Below are 14,471 nucleotides of genomic sequence, written 5' to 3' on the forward strand. Positions count from 1 at the left end.
CTACAAGTATCAAATTCAAGTCTTCTGTTGTTTTTACTTTTCGAAATCCCGATCCTGATAAACATAACATTTTAATAATCTCTTCCAAATTCAAACGCTACCCTGTTTGCGCGCGTGCACACTGATAGGCCGGAGACTCGACTGAGCGCAACCGCCGCTGGCCTGGCCTGGCTCGTCGGCAACACCCCGACCGCACCTGCGACCCGCCTACGACCTCCACCAACTCCTTGCGAACCATCGTTTTCCCTTCCCCTCATCCCACCGCCCTCGTCTTCGCAGAGGTGACCGATTGTGTTTCACCCTGCCTTGGACCGCTGGGCCGCCTGTCTGCCCACTCTGGCGCGCCGAAAAAGGCTGCTTCCTGATACCCCTCGCCCCTCTCGTACTCGCAGTTAGTGAGAGGAAGCCCAATATCGGCTGGGCATTATACCCCCTCAGAAGACACCTCTCGTCGCGGCGACGACCAGCCAGGACGAACGCTTAACGCATAATACGACGGGAGACGATGCCTTCAAGCACGTCACAGGATGGCAAGGGGAGACAATCATCCGCCGGCAAGTTCTTTGGACGCAGGCTCCACAAGGACAAAGCCAACCCCAATGATTCTTTCCTGGCACCGGCCACGCAGAGTCCACCGGGCAGCGCTGCTGGCTCACAATCCTCTCGTCACTCCCACAGACACTCCAGCTCGGTGGCCTCGATAGACCGACCTACCTCGATCGCCGTGGACCCAGGCCTAGCAATGCATGCTGGCATCATGTCCTCGATGGGCTCATACGATCCTACTCCGCAGAGGCACACCGAAGACTCCTCCCGGCATGGCGAACCGCTGCCGCACCACCTGAATAAGGGCGGAGGAGACTTTCACCAATATCCCGTCTTCAACCCATCCGCCCCGCCGCCTTCCAACGGCTCTGCTCCTCGCCCCCCTCCTCACGCAGGGGGTACTACAATCGCGTCTAGCCAGCCCGGCGACCGAGGCGTGTCGATGCAGCAATGGGGCCAGGGACGCGGCAGCAACGGGAATGCTAATACTAATAATTTCACATACGCAGGCACCGACTCGTCCGCGAACACGCGCACGTCGTCCGACCAAGCCAGCATATACTCCAATGACTCCAAATCCCGCCACTCGAACATATACTATCCTAATAACGCATCGCAATCTACTTTCTCTTCAATCGGCTTGGACGCAGGGAGCCTCCTTCCCACCGCAATCGCGACCCCCCGCGATTCCCACCGCAATTTGCTACATTCGAGCCCCTCGCAGGGAGTATTTGGACAAAACACGTTCAGCATTCAAAGGCCGCCGGACCATGTAGTGGAGCAGGAATTCATGAACTTGATGGTCAAGAGAGGGTGGAAGAGTTTACCGGAACAGGCAAGGCGACAGATGGAGGCTTACAAAATCGACAAGAAGTGGACGTTGGTGTACCAGGACAAGTTGGCTGAATATAAACATGAAGAGAAGAAGAGACAAACAAATCGCAATACGTATTTCCCCGGAAACCCAGACATCTTGGCTAGAGCTGAGGAGGAAGGATCGCCGGAATGGTATGTCAAGAAGGTTATGGATAACTCCATCACCGTCAAGCAGATGTCGAGTTTGGAAATCAGTCTAAGGACGCAACCTATTGCCTGGGTCAGAGGTTTCATCGACGCACAGGGCCAGATCGCGCTCACCAATGTACTTGCCAAAATCAATCGAAGGAAAGGACAGGGCCCGTCTCCAGTACCCAGCACACTCCAACAGAAGGCCGAGAATGATGTCGAGCGGGAGTATGAGATCATCAAGTGCTTGAAGGCTTTGATGAACAACAAATACGGAGCCGACAATGCCCTTGCACATCCCAACATTATCCAGGCACTTTGCGGATCGTTAACCTCGTCTCGATTAAATACGAGAAAATTGGCTTCGGATGTCCTTACCTTCCTTTGCCATTGGGGAGAAGGTCAGGGTCATGAGAAGGTGCTTCAATCACTCGACAATCTCAAGTCGCAATATGGAGAAAATGGACGGTTCGATTCATGGATGCGCGTGGTCGAAGTCACAATTGATGGTCGAGGAAAATTGGGCTCTATGGTTGGTGCCTCGGACGAAGTGCGAAGTGGAGGTATCGGTATCGAGAACCTGCTCATGGAATATGCGATTGCAACACTTTTCTTGATCAACATGATTGTGGACGCACCGGAACGGGATATTCAGCTTCGTGTCCACATCAGGGCACAGTTCACTGCATGCGGTATCAAGCGCGTCTTCTCGAAGATGGAAGGCTTCCAGTACGAGGTCATCGACAAGCAGATCGAACATTACCGAGCCAATGAAGCCATTGACTATGAGGACATCCTCGAGCGCGAGAACAGCTCCATGGTTGATAGTATCGAGGGAGAAGCCAAGGACCTTAACGACCCTTCACAGATCGCGGATGCCATCATGCAGAAGATTGGAGGCAGCAGGAGCCAGGACTACTTCCTTTCGGCTATGCAACATTTGCTTCTCATTCGTGATACAGATGGTGAAGATCGTCTCAAGATGTTCCAATTGGTCGACTCCATGCTGAGTTACGTCGCAATGGACCGTCGACTACCTGATATGGATCTGAAGCAAAGTTTGAATTTCACTGTCCAGTCATTACTCGACAAGTTATATACCGACTCCGAGGCCAGGCAGGTTCGAGATGAGGCCATTGAGGCAAGACAGATTGCCGATTCGGCCATCGCAGAACGCGATGAGATGAAAGCCCAGCTTGAACTTGGTGCAGATGGCATGGTTCAAAGACTTCAGAAGCAGTTGGAAGAGCAAGCGCGAATCATCGAACTCCGTGGGCGCCAGGTTGAACAGATGAAGGCGGAATTGGCGGAGGCACAACGGATACGAGCCCAAGAGTTACAGCGCAACGAGTTGGAGACCCGTGAGCTGTATCTCATGCTTAGGGACGCTCAGGATGTGGCAGCTTCTGCAGCGAAGAAGTCAGGCAAGGAAGGCTTGGGAGCCACGGACCCTACCCAGATGCAGGGTATTATGGATCGCGAGCGCTTGATGAACAGACTCGAAATCCAGCTGCAGAGAGCCCGGACGCAAGCGACACTCGAGGGCAAGGCTTTCCAGCAGGTCGTGCCCAGCGAGAAACTCCGAGAATTAAGAGAAAGAATGGAAGGCGCTCCAGGAGAAGCCACCGAACAGGACTTTGGAGGACTCAACCCCAGCTACCTTGGTTCGGCGAGGGCGAAGAGTGGTGTACCACGTAGGAAGCCTGTTGCAAGGAACGATGATGATGAAGACGAAACCATGTTGGAAGATAACGAGGACGACGATGACATTATCATCGAGAAGCCCAGGCTGGTGCAGATGCACAAGCCTAAGCTTAGTGCCAACCAGGCTACAGGTCTCCTTGGTGAGATCGCAGCCAAAGTCAAGAAAATCGATGCCGACGATGAAGTTACTGGTGGAGATGCAACTGCAGACGCATCTGGGCCAGCTTCATCAGATGCTCCAAAGATTGGTGCACCCATCCCACCACCTCCTCCTCCGCCACCAGGGAAGCTTGGATTCTCCAACAGCATCCCTCCTCCCCCACCAATGCCCGGTGCAAAGGGTGTTCCCCCTCCACCACCACCTCCACCTCCAGGTCAGCTCGGATTTCCAGGTAAGATTCCTCCCCCACCGCCTATGCCAGGGCAAACAGATGGCTCAGCGCCTCCTCCGCCTCCTCCGCCTCCCCCTCCCCCTATGCCAGGAGCCAAAAGGCCAGGGTTTCTGCCGAAGAACAGCTTCACCTCGGCCCCAACCATCAATCTGCCAGGTGTGCGACCTAAGAAGAAGCTCAAGGCCTTGCATTGGGAGAAGGTGGATGCTCCCCATTCGACAGTATGGGCATCGCATGCGCCAACTTCAGAGGAGAAGGAGGAGAAATACCGAGAACTCTCGAACAAAGGTGTCTTGGAAGAAGTTGAGAAGCTCTTCCTCGCAAAGGAGATCAAGGCGATCGGCAAGAAGGGTGGCAAGAAAGACGACAAGAAGCAGATCATCTCCCGCGACCTCATGCACAACTTCCAGATCAGCATGGCCAAGTTCTCTACGTACTCAGCGGATGAACTTGTGAACATGATCATCCACTGCGACAAGAAGATCCTGGATGACCCTGTCGTGATGGAGTTCCTACAGAAGAATGACTTCTGTGATATCCCGGACAACACGTCCAAGCTCATGGCTCCATATTCGAAAGACTGGACGGGTGCCAATGCTGCCGAAAGCAAGCGCGAGCAAAACCCCGAGGAGCTCACCAGGGAAGATCAGATCTACCTTCTGACTGCCTACGAGCTCCATCATTATTGGAAGAGCAGAATGCGGGCTTTGGCACTCACGCGAACGTATGAGACGGAGTATGATGAAATTTCGGCGAAGCTTCTCGAGGTCTCGCGAGTGGCCGACAGTCTGAGAAGTTCGTCCAGTTTGATCAGTGTGCTTGGTTTGATCCTTGATATCGGTAACTTCATGAACGACGCCAACAAGCAAGCCAATGGCTTCAAACTCTCCACCCTTTCTAGACTTGGAATGTTGAAGGATGACAAGAACGAGTCTACCTTTGCAGACCTTGTTGAACGCATTGTCCGAAACCAATACCCAGGATGGGAGACATTCACCGATGAGATTGGCGGCGTCATTGCAGCCAAAAAGATCAATGTCGAACAGCTCATCGGCGACGCCAAGAAGTACATCGACAATATCAAGAACGTTCAGATGTCGCTCGACGCCGGTAATCTGTCGGATCCCAGCAAATTCCATCCCGAAGACAAGGTTGCCATCGTCGTGCAGCGTAATATGAAGGAGGCAAGACGCAAGGCGGAGCAATTGCAAGTGTTCCTCGAGGATATGCAGAAGTCATATGATGATATCATGGCTTTCTACGGAGAAGACCCACAGGACGACAGTGCCAGGCGCGATTTCTTCGCTAAGCTGGCTCAATTTGTCCTCGAGTGGAAGGTACGTTTCCTTTGTACGCAGAAGTTTCTCTGCTGCGTTACTGACACACATGTAGAAATCCAAGGAGAAGAACATCCAGATGGAGGAGACACATCGCCGCAACGAAGCCTCGATGCGCCGCAAAGCAGGGGCAAGTCCTTTGTCTGTCGGCCTTGCTGCGGACTCAGATGCGCCCAAATCTCCGGCTTCAACGGGTGCCATGGACGACCTGCTCCAGAAACTACGTGCTGCAAAGCCAGAAGCGCGAGACCAACGCGATCGTCGACGACGTGCTCGCCTAAAGGACCGTCATCAAGTTCGCGTCGCGTCCGGGCAACAGATTCCCGAGCTCGAAGTCAACATGGACAACGAAGAGGGCGCCAGCAACGACCCTACCAAGGGCATGTTGAGCCCACAATCGGAGACAGCAGAGAGCGACATGTCGAATTCAGTGACCAGCCCTACAGAGGCACCCGATGTGGCCGACCGTGCAGCGGCTATGCTCGAAGGCTTGCAGGGTGGGCTGAACAAGGATGGATCGTTGTCTGTACGACGCAGACGAGAATCCGCAGATTCCGAGAGGGAAAGGCGAAGACGACGCCGACAGCAAGCAACCAGTCAGCGCACAGAGGACGGAAGCATCACAAGCCCAGGCACCATTCCCGAGGAAGGCGAAGAAGGGTCGAAACGAACAAGCATTGCCTCCGACGGCAACGATGGCGCCACCACGGCAGGCGAGGGCGCCCCAGCTACCATCGTCAGCCCCCCGAGTCCAGAGCGTAAGCCCGCAGAAGAGGATCTGCCGACGCCGCCACCTGAATAGCGGCCGGGAAACGCCTAGGCCCTGGCCCCCCAAGTCACGAATCGAAAGCGAATTGCTTCTTGCTGTACTGCTGTGCCCCTACATCAGGTCATGCACAATGGATGTCTACTCGTCAGGCGGTGGCGAGCGCGGCGAAATCTAGTCACACGCACCCGAACCTACACCCTCACCCCACAACACTCGTCCGCACTCACTCCATGGAGTCGACTTGTCTGTTCCAGGGCATCACACCTCTCCACTACTCGTAAATATCCTCGGACCTACTGGTCGTCTTTTTTGTGTTTTTCTTAGGCATGCATGCATGGGAAAGCGATGTTTTTGTCCGCATCTTCATCAAAGGGGTTTTCTGTCTGGCTGTTTGCCTTTTTTATCTGTCAAGTCGAGTTGCTGCGACTGTTGCATTAGAAGAGGGGGTGGAAGGACATGGGATAGGGAAAACCTTTGATCGGTGGAAGGTTGGGTAAAGATGTGACTGGACTGGACTGATCAACACCACACATAACGTCTTTTCCGCCGCGCGTGTTTGAAAGCACAGAGATAGCATATATGGGAGCGAATGGGCTTCCTTCTTTTTTCGTTCTATAATACCACAACCCCTTACTTTTTCTCTCTCTCACCTTGGAGTTTCTAGTCGTGTGTGCTGTTGTGTTTGCTGTTGTTGAGTGTCCGTGATGCTGTCAGTACACGTGGAAGGACGTGTGGCACGGTGATTCAGAAATGGAAGGAACAGTACGGAGCAGTGTATGATGAAATTCCATATTGTAATACAAAGGTCGAAGTCCGACGAAAGAGAAAGTACGGGAAACCATTTGAATGAATGAAAAGAGTGACTCCGCCACCACCACCAGATGCTCTGCTTAATAACTAATATATACTTGCACCTCACCAGCTGCATCTCTCTCTATCACCTTCCTGCCACTGTATATGTATGTTGTTTCCCCTTGCCATTGTTTGCGTTGTAGCGAACGACAATCACTCACTCACTGTATGTATGTTTGGTATAGTAAAACTCCGACGTCCGACAACACCACTGTGAACATTAGAGAAAAAACACCGGCACCGAAAAGACTCGACGAACGATTGAACGATAAAGGACCGTTTCCACGAAAAGAGAGAGAACAGTCTACTCGCATTCCCCGTCGACGAATGTCTGCGTCACTGTTAGTCCACGTTCCTTCCTTCCTCTTACAGCAGTGACGTCTGTGAAATTCGAAGAATCAGACGAGAGCACTTACGACGCTGAACTCCTTTGCCGGAATCTTCTCGACGGCCTCGCCGCACGCGTAGGACAAGAAGCGGCCGTGAGTTTTGCCGTTCCTGCCGTCCGGGATCCGGGACTCGACGTCCGTGACGTTCTGGTGGCCCTCGAACTTGACCGCAAAGCCTGTGCAGCCGGCGCCCTCGTACAGGGCGCAGGTGACGGCCTTGCAGACTTGGACGGAGGAGACTTGGACGCCGCTGTGTGGTGGTTTCATGCGTTAGTGAGTGATTGATAGAGGGCAATAGGGATGGGGAAACGGGGAAGGGGGGATGAACTTGCCCTCTAGAAACGGGCTCAAGGCTGATGCAAGCGGGCTCTTCCCTCTTGGACTCCATGAGGAGGGTAGACCGGCCGGTGTAGCCCTTGCCGGTGAAGACGACGCCGACGTCGCGGTGGTCGGGCGTGTCTACCATGCCCTTGTGGCGGCTCTCGATCAAGGGGGCGGCTACAGCCATGCCCGCAAGGAAGATGGCGGTGATGGAGAAGGATGGGAAGTGCATGGTTTCTTTTGATTTGCGTTGTGGTTTGGTTGATGGATTTGAAAGGTCGGTTGGCTTGATGAGAGAAGCTTGCTTTTTTTAGGAGATGGGATTTTTATATTCTTGTTCGTGTGGAGACGGTGTTATGTATGTCCGAGGTTGTCCGAAGAAGATAGGGAAGGTGCTGTTGTAGTGAGTGGTTGGTGTGGTAGAGAAAAGGGAAGGAGATACTGAGGACGAAAAGGAGGGGGGATTTTATATGTCACTCATGACTCCCTTCATCCCCCGAGGCACGTAATCAATCTCTCGGTGAAGTAAACAGACATAGTAAAGAGACAAGGCCACCAGCTGTAACATCACCGCGTGGGTAAGGCATTGTTCATTACCACTGGGATGGGTCGGTCGATGTGAGGTTGCAGTGATTCTGATCTTGATGACTGACTCTACTAGCTGAGGAGGCTGTGGGAAGGGAGTGAGTGAGCGAGGGGCGAAGGGGACCACGATTATGCTCGTGGTGGTGGTGGTAGAATGGTGGTAGTGGTGGGCAAGGTGGTGACTAGGTTGGAGATTTGCGGATTTGCGGTAACAGTAAAATGGCCGCGCGCGCACTGGCCGTGACTTTCTAATCTATTGACTCTACCAGACTTCTTCTCCCGAATAAACGAACCACCATCGTGCATTGCGAGAAAAAGAAAGTAATTCGCGGGAAAAGGGAATTAGCGAGACTTCGGGAAAGGGCGCAGAAGGCATCCCGCTGCAATCGGATTAGTATGCTCGTGTAACTGGGCTGCGCGTGACAATGACAACCTCTGTGCGACAAAGAAAAAGCCAGCTATTCTTAGTTGGATAGGGATCTACTAAGACCTTGTTGCGCGTGCTTTCTCCAGAAATTCCAAGGTTGAGGACGGAGTATCGTCGAGGTTTTGGTGGTGCACATGTACGTTCCCGTGAACGCGTGTGGTGGTTCCTTGGGAAAGCAACAGTGGGCAGTCTCCACCCCAGATCGTCCCATTCCCCATCGATGAACACGAGATACCTTCTGCTCAATGCGCTTTTTCGTAGAAGTCCAAGCAGCGCCTTGGCGATATCAGTTCCGGGAACCTGGTTTCACATCTCCGGTGGTGGGTGGTACCAAGCGCTCTAAACTACATGACCCATTGTCTCAGTAGAGAGATGCAGCTATACAGCATTCGTCATGAGCATGAAGCCAATATATGAGGGTAGGGACCAGCCTTGCCCAAGTTAATGCGTGTTTTTCGGTGCTAGCATCGGTCAGTCCCTCTGGAAAAGTGGAATGTAACTGCTACCATTGTATATGCCTCTGGATAGATCTTCGCGCCATCCACACACTAGCAGAGACCAGAGGCGTTGGAATATCGAAGGCACCGTGGTGCGACGTAGGCATTACAGGCAATAAAAGGAGATGAGGCTGTCTTCGGAAAGGTCGGGCGATCCCTAGTGATATATCTCTTTACAAATCCACTCATTGGATGTGCTCTCTCGTCGGTACATGGAGTGAGGGTGCATGTGCAGTGGTGAGAAAGAGAACGTGAATGTCCAGCGCGATCATATAGTTTGTACGCCTGTGTCAGCAGATCAAAGACACTGGTTTTGGTATGCTCCTCGTCGGATACTCGCACTGTAATATCTCTATGAGTAGTTCGACTTTGGTATTCTCGCTCACCATACTTCCTAGGAGATGTGCTCTAGTGTCGATCCCTTCCGTCTGCCGTAGCACTATTCCTTCGTCCTATGCAATAATGCCGCGGCATTTCGCTCGCGGATGACTTCTGTCCGAGCCTCGATCTAGCAACGAAAGATGAATCGATAGTCAAAGAGCGATGTGGAAATGATGGATGAGAAACTATGAACGAAGAGTCTGACGGCTCGATGATCTCGCACACGGCATGAGACGCCTTAAGCCTGCGTGGACGTTGGCAATGCATGTCATCTCCTGTGATATCGCCGTCTCCTGTGCAGCGGAACGGATGAAGATCGAGTTCTAGTCTTATGTGCCGGCGAAGATGATTGAAGAGAGGTCTGAATCCCGGGAGACTGGTAAGACTAAGCCGTTCCAGCATTGGAGAACTAACAACTCAGCTCGCCACAAGGCGGGTGGTTTCTAAGCGACATGGCTGGAAAGTCCATGACAACACCGCCGCCAGAGGATCTTGGCTTTGTTATAGACGGGACAACCCCGACCGTACGGTGAATCGAGAGATGGTGAGTGGAAAGATAGAAACGTTGTCTCTAAGTCTAACGGTCTATGGGAGGCGCGTCATATGTACACATGGTAGGGCGGCTCAAGATCTCGGTAGTGCAGGGATTAGAGAACAGGCCTGACACGGACCATCCGACGTTTATGGAAGGGAATCAGAGCTCCTGGTTGGCTGTGGACTCTGAGCCAACATCGGAATAAGTTAGAGGCCCCCCTTAGTCTCTACCTTAATTCAAGCACCGCCTCTTCCAATTCATCTTTCTCACCTCCTGATAGTGCTTTTCATGCTTCTAGTGCTCCTAATCCTACTCCACTATCCCCTTGCCCCGATCCACTTTCTCACCGCGATTCCATGGGAACTCCTCCTCATGTCACTCTGGCGGTTACATTGTCAAGTACAGCTCTATGGGGCGTGCGGTCTCATGTCTTCAATATGACGTTCATCTATATCTTGGGACCTGCTGCGCCACGGTTGTCTTTCTTCCCTATTGGGCTGTTATTCAACCCGTGTAATTCTACCACGCTTCGATGCATGTTCCTGCACATCAGTCGCTGCGACAAGTGTAGACCACCAACCCTGTGGCTGTATACAGACATCCGAAGGGCGACCGTATTGATGCGGTGACAGCGATAAGCGCTAACTAGAATTGGGCATGCAGCGACGAACTTCCCAGACTTCTCGAATGCTCCTCGCTAGCCTTGACTGCAGACTCTCCATGAAGTGATTACTCAATTTTGCGCTTGCATCGAATCAGATGGCACTCAGAAGCAGAGGTCCATGGAATGTCCGACGATCGCAGCCGCTCAAACCCAACTCTTGCTGCATCCTGCCGCCGGCATCCTTCTCCACATGTAGCCCTTGTCGCCCTGTCTCTCCAATCCTTCTCCCGCCTAGATGGCATCACTCAACCCTCAGCCTTAACGTATCTGGGTATGCGCACGGATACTGGCCTGCGGTCACCATCTGCCAAATCTATGAAGTGTTCATTCTTAGGTTGTTATAAAGACGTCTGACGTGCCTTCAGGCCAAACAATGATACGCCCATCTATGATTTGAAGCCCATCAGAACCATTGTACCTTCTTCCACAGCATCATACATTTCTGTCAACCAAAGCGTGACAGAACACCTTGATCCAGCAGCTCGCCAAAGGGGACCACATTTAGTGGGGAAATGCCGGAATTATCGCAGGAACCGTGCTACACGTGCAGACGACGCCACGTCAAATGTGATCGAATACTTCCGTCCTGTGCGAAGTGTGCCAAGAAGGGAGTGCAGTGCCTAGGATACCAGAAACCATTGAGGTGGGCAGATGGGGTAGCCGTGAGAGGAAAATTGAAAGGAAAAAGACAACCAGTTGTTGATGGTAAGTCATATTCCCTATATCCAGTCATTCTTTGATTGATGAATTAGGGAATGTTGTCAATGCTGTCCGCAGTTCTATCAAAGTGCCCTCCATTTCAACCATGAAAGAAGCACAACATGTTGGTCTGCCATCGCTTGATCAATCCTCAAATCGTGGCATACTGGATGACTCAACATTCCAGAAACTTGTCAATCATCGTAGGTTTAGCTACAAGAACCATCATACTGAACATCGCCATCCCCTCTGACACTGTACGCCGCCAGACAACTCCGTCATTTGCTCCGAGCAAACCACGCCCAGCCAACCGACCTTCATCGCACGTGCTATTGCACCCCTGACTTCGGAAAATATCAAGACCCTACCTCGTGCATTGGTTGCCTGCATTCTTGGGTTGGTTAGGCCAATCACTTTATCGTCTATGTCTACTAAATGCAGCCAGGAATGCAGCCGTCCACATGGCTTCGTGCAGTCCCGGTGATCAGGCTACCGAGCACCTGGCCTTGGAGACTAAAGTGAGGGTCTTCCAACATTTCAACACTCTTCTACAGAGCCCACAGGATACGTCACCAGATTTGATTGTTGCCTGTGGTTTGTTGATATTCGCCATGGACGTAAGTATCTCGGTACTATTTCAACGCATCGTAGTCAATAACATCCATTCAGCTTCTCGAGCACGGTCTGAGTAGATGGCGGCTTCATTTCCAAGGTACATCGCAAGTCATGCATTCCTTTGGCGGCATCGAGAATCTCTACCTACACTACCCGCACTTGCAGTCGCCACTTATGCATGCTGCGCACATTGAAACTTTCTGGATCATACTCTCTCCGTACTCCATAACACGACCAAAACAGGCTTGTCGAAAAGCTGTCGATTTGTTGTGTCACGCTTCTAGCGTACAGAAGAGATTCTTCAATCCATGTCCCACACCCCTCACGCTGGCTGTATGGGATATTGGATACTTTGCCTCGAAGGTACTCGGAAGCTCAGGTCATATTACAATCGAAGAGACCAATAAGCGCGACAAGATTCTACATCACATACTTTCTTTCCAGCCTGAAGATGGGTCGCAGCTAATGATAGGTGACTATAGTCAAAATGCAGAAGCGTACGACGTTGTTCCCGAACTTATAGAAACAGCCGCTAATTCATTACTTTAGTAGGGAAAGAACCCGTCGTCAGAACTTGTGCGGCTCTGCTTGGAAGGCAGCAATTACAATACTTTGCTTGCGCTATTTGTACTTTGGTCGACAAAAGCTTACACCGCCTACCTATCAATCCAATTCGTCGACCAGTACGCCGGCTGGATATGAACTGGATCTGCCAGACCCGAGTACAGATTTGGATAGTTATTTCCAATTTCACGAGAATTCCCCTTTTACCGACGTTCCTGAAGATGCATCGGATCCGGAAAGCCTCTCGGACTTTCTCACTGTTGGTCCATACTTCAATGAACCATGGTCAAGAAGTCCATCACCGCTTCCCTCACCATATCTAGAATCGGATCTTTGGCATGAACGTTATGAACTCCACAACAAAGCTTTTTTCACTTTAGTACAAAGCTTGACCGCTCTTCACGACGATGTCGACCTGACGTTTCTTCGTCACATACTTACACCGCTTATCATCCTGGCACTAGTCAGTCGGCCAGCAAGCACCGAGCGCGAGCTATGCTTTTCATATTTGGCAAAACACAAACAACTAACAGAATCAAATCCGCTACATAATTTGACAAACTCCCGAGGTCGCGAAGAACTGAATATGGATATACCATGGGACAAACTGGATGCCTTCTCAGCAAGCGCAGAAAGTGGGAAAGAAGACTCTGTCATGCAGGGATGGAGCAATGGACTGACTGTCGGGGCACCGGAGTGGAATTGGTGGGACATGCTGAGTGACCTGAAATTGGAGCTCATCTGTAAGTTCCTATTTCTTTCTTTAAGGCTTTGCACTTATTGTGCAATTGCCATATATTGAGCTACCTTCTGAAGTAGCCAATACGCTTCCAAAAAATCACGAGCAGTCACTGATTTTCAAATAGGGCCGATCATATCAGGAACCGGCGACTCGGAGTGTGGCAGTGAATTCTGGGCATTTAAGCTCATATCGTCCGTCATCAACGAGGAATGTTTCGCCAAGTGGGTTTGATCACAGGAAACAGCCGGAATGAGCAGTGTCTCGACATTTTGAGGCGCAAGATGCAGAATGGGCATTGCAGTATTCTGAGCAAGGTGCTGGCACCTATAACTTTCAGTCTATCCGTCAATAACGTCCTTCTCCTTCAACCAGTTCATCAGGACGTCTTGTCCCAGCAGTCATGTATAGCTACTAGCCTACAGCGCATACGATACCATATTAGAGGGTTTATGACGAACCGATCCAAATAGAACTTCAGGCCTCTATGTAGATTTTAATGTTAAATACCCGTCATTCACGTGCCATTCCTTTCCCTGCGAGTTGTTCCTCTGGGGCATTGAAAATAGTACCACCATGCGTAGGCTGAAGGGCAAGGAAATGCTCTTCGACAAGACTTTCAATAGACTAGTAATATCAAAATGAGTCTGCCCACTTCCTGAAACCAGACATTTCCACGCCAAATCATTCAACCGGGCGTTACTTCTGTTAACCGATGCGGCGCGGAGGTGCAATTTACAATTGCCTGTTACAGATACGAAGTGTCCAAGAATGCTCACGCACTACTAATTGGCTCAACCCCAAATCAATGGCGCGCTCCAGCCTCAATCCCACTACTTGGCCCGACTCTCACAACGAGGCTTAGCAAGATCACCACAACACACACACACATCAAACCCCCTCGCAGCAACCTCAAATATAAAACCCATACAGCCTTCCTGCTAGTTGAAACCGAATCGGGAAATCCACACACTATAGCCACAACCCAACCACCCAATCACCGCACTCGGAACGTCAAATCCGCCTATAGGAACCCCCGTGCCCCCTCCCTCCCTTCTCCACATCCGAGTCCGAACGGCATGTACATGTGAGTGCAAGGTATGGAAGAGCCACCAGTAGGCCCGGGAGGAGCCTGTTCCTGTTCCTGCATTTAACTTTCCATCGTCTACCGTTTCCGTGTTTCATAGGCACGCTGCTGCTGTGTGCTGGTAAACGTGCCAAACGTGCTGACATCGCGCATGTGCGACGGATGATCATCGACGTTGAGAGAGTTTGGTTCACCGATGTGGACGTATGTTTGTCGCAAGTGGATGTTGGCGACTACAAGACTTTCCGTGATGTCTCGCATGTCGATGAGGTATCGATACGCCCGATTGCTAAGCAAGAGTCACGCAGATGAAGCTGATTACTCACTGCCACTGTCGATGTTGTCGATGAAATGAGTTCTACC

The 14,471-nt window shown here is 51.5% G+C and overlaps 6 protein-coding genes across 6 annotated transcripts; 3 read left to right on the forward strand and 3 right to left on the reverse strand.

Moving 5' to 3' along the window:
- Positions 1-505: 505 nt before the first annotated feature.
- Positions 506-5,786, forward strand: BU24DRAFT_409468 (uncharacterized protein; the record flags this gene model as incomplete). Its single annotated transcript, XM_033525922.1, has 2 exons — positions 506-4,984; positions 5,040-5,786. The coding sequence occupies 2 exons, from the start codon at positions 506-508 to the stop codon at positions 5,784-5,786; spliced, it is 5,226 nt and encodes a 1,741-aa protein (XP_033384697.1).
- A 538-nt stretch (positions 5,787-6,324) lies between these two features.
- On the reverse strand, positions 6,325-6,866 carry BU24DRAFT_200488 (uncharacterized protein). Its single transcript, XM_033521810.1, has 2 exons — positions 6,865-6,866; positions 6,325-6,816 (listed from the first exon to the last, which is right to left on the reverse strand). The coding sequence occupies exon 2, from the start codon at positions 6,679-6,681 to the stop codon at positions 6,400-6,402; it is 282 nt and encodes a 93-aa protein (XP_033384698.1). The 5' UTR covers positions 6,682-6,816; positions 6,865-6,866; the 3' UTR covers positions 6,325-6,399.
- On the reverse strand, positions 6,519-7,737 carry BU24DRAFT_422713 (uncharacterized protein). The gene is made up of 4 exons (XM_033528057.1): positions 7,327-7,737; positions 7,022-7,244; positions 6,865-6,936; positions 6,519-6,816 (listed from the first exon to the last, which is right to left on the reverse strand). Exons 1-3 carry the CDS (start codon positions 7,545-7,547, stop codon positions 6,910-6,912), a joined length of 471 nt encoding a protein of 156 aa, XP_033384699.1. The 5' UTR covers positions 7,548-7,737; the 3' UTR covers positions 6,519-6,816; positions 6,865-6,909.
- Positions 7,738-10,031: 2,294 nt separating this feature from the next.
- Positions 10,032-10,419, forward strand: BU24DRAFT_200545 (uncharacterized protein). Its single transcript, XM_033521811.1, has one exon. It carries the CDS (start codon positions 10,097-10,099, stop codon positions 10,367-10,369), a length of 273 nt encoding a protein of 90 aa, XP_033384700.1. The 5' UTR covers positions 10,032-10,096; the 3' UTR covers positions 10,370-10,419.
- Positions 10,420-10,916: 497 nt separating this feature from the next.
- On the forward strand, positions 10,917-13,255 carry BU24DRAFT_409470 (uncharacterized protein; the record flags this gene model as incomplete). The annotated part of the gene is made up of 6 exons (XM_033525923.1): positions 10,917-11,109; positions 11,157-11,306; positions 11,545-11,720; positions 11,773-12,081; positions 12,365-13,025; positions 13,149-13,255. 6 exons carry the CDS (start codon positions 10,917-10,919, stop codon positions 13,253-13,255), a joined length of 1,596 nt encoding a protein of 531 aa, XP_033384701.1.
- Positions 13,256-14,151: 896 nt separating this feature from the next.
- Positions 14,152-14,437, reverse strand: BU24DRAFT_422716 (uncharacterized protein). The gene has a single exon (XM_033528058.1). The coding sequence runs from the start codon at positions 14,367-14,369 to the stop codon at positions 14,187-14,189; it is 183 nt and encodes a 60-aa protein (XP_033384702.1). The 5' UTR covers positions 14,370-14,437; the 3' UTR covers positions 14,152-14,186.
- Between the last annotated feature and the right edge of the window lie 34 nt (positions 14,438-14,471).

The sequence above is a fragment of the Aaosphaeria arxii genome (genome assembly GCF_010015735.1).
Source record: "Aaosphaeria arxii CBS 175.79 unplaced genomic scaffold BU24scaffold_4, whole genome shotgun sequence".
Taxonomy (NCBI): domain Eukaryota; kingdom Fungi; phylum Ascomycota; class Dothideomycetes; order Pleosporales; genus Aaosphaeria; species Aaosphaeria arxii.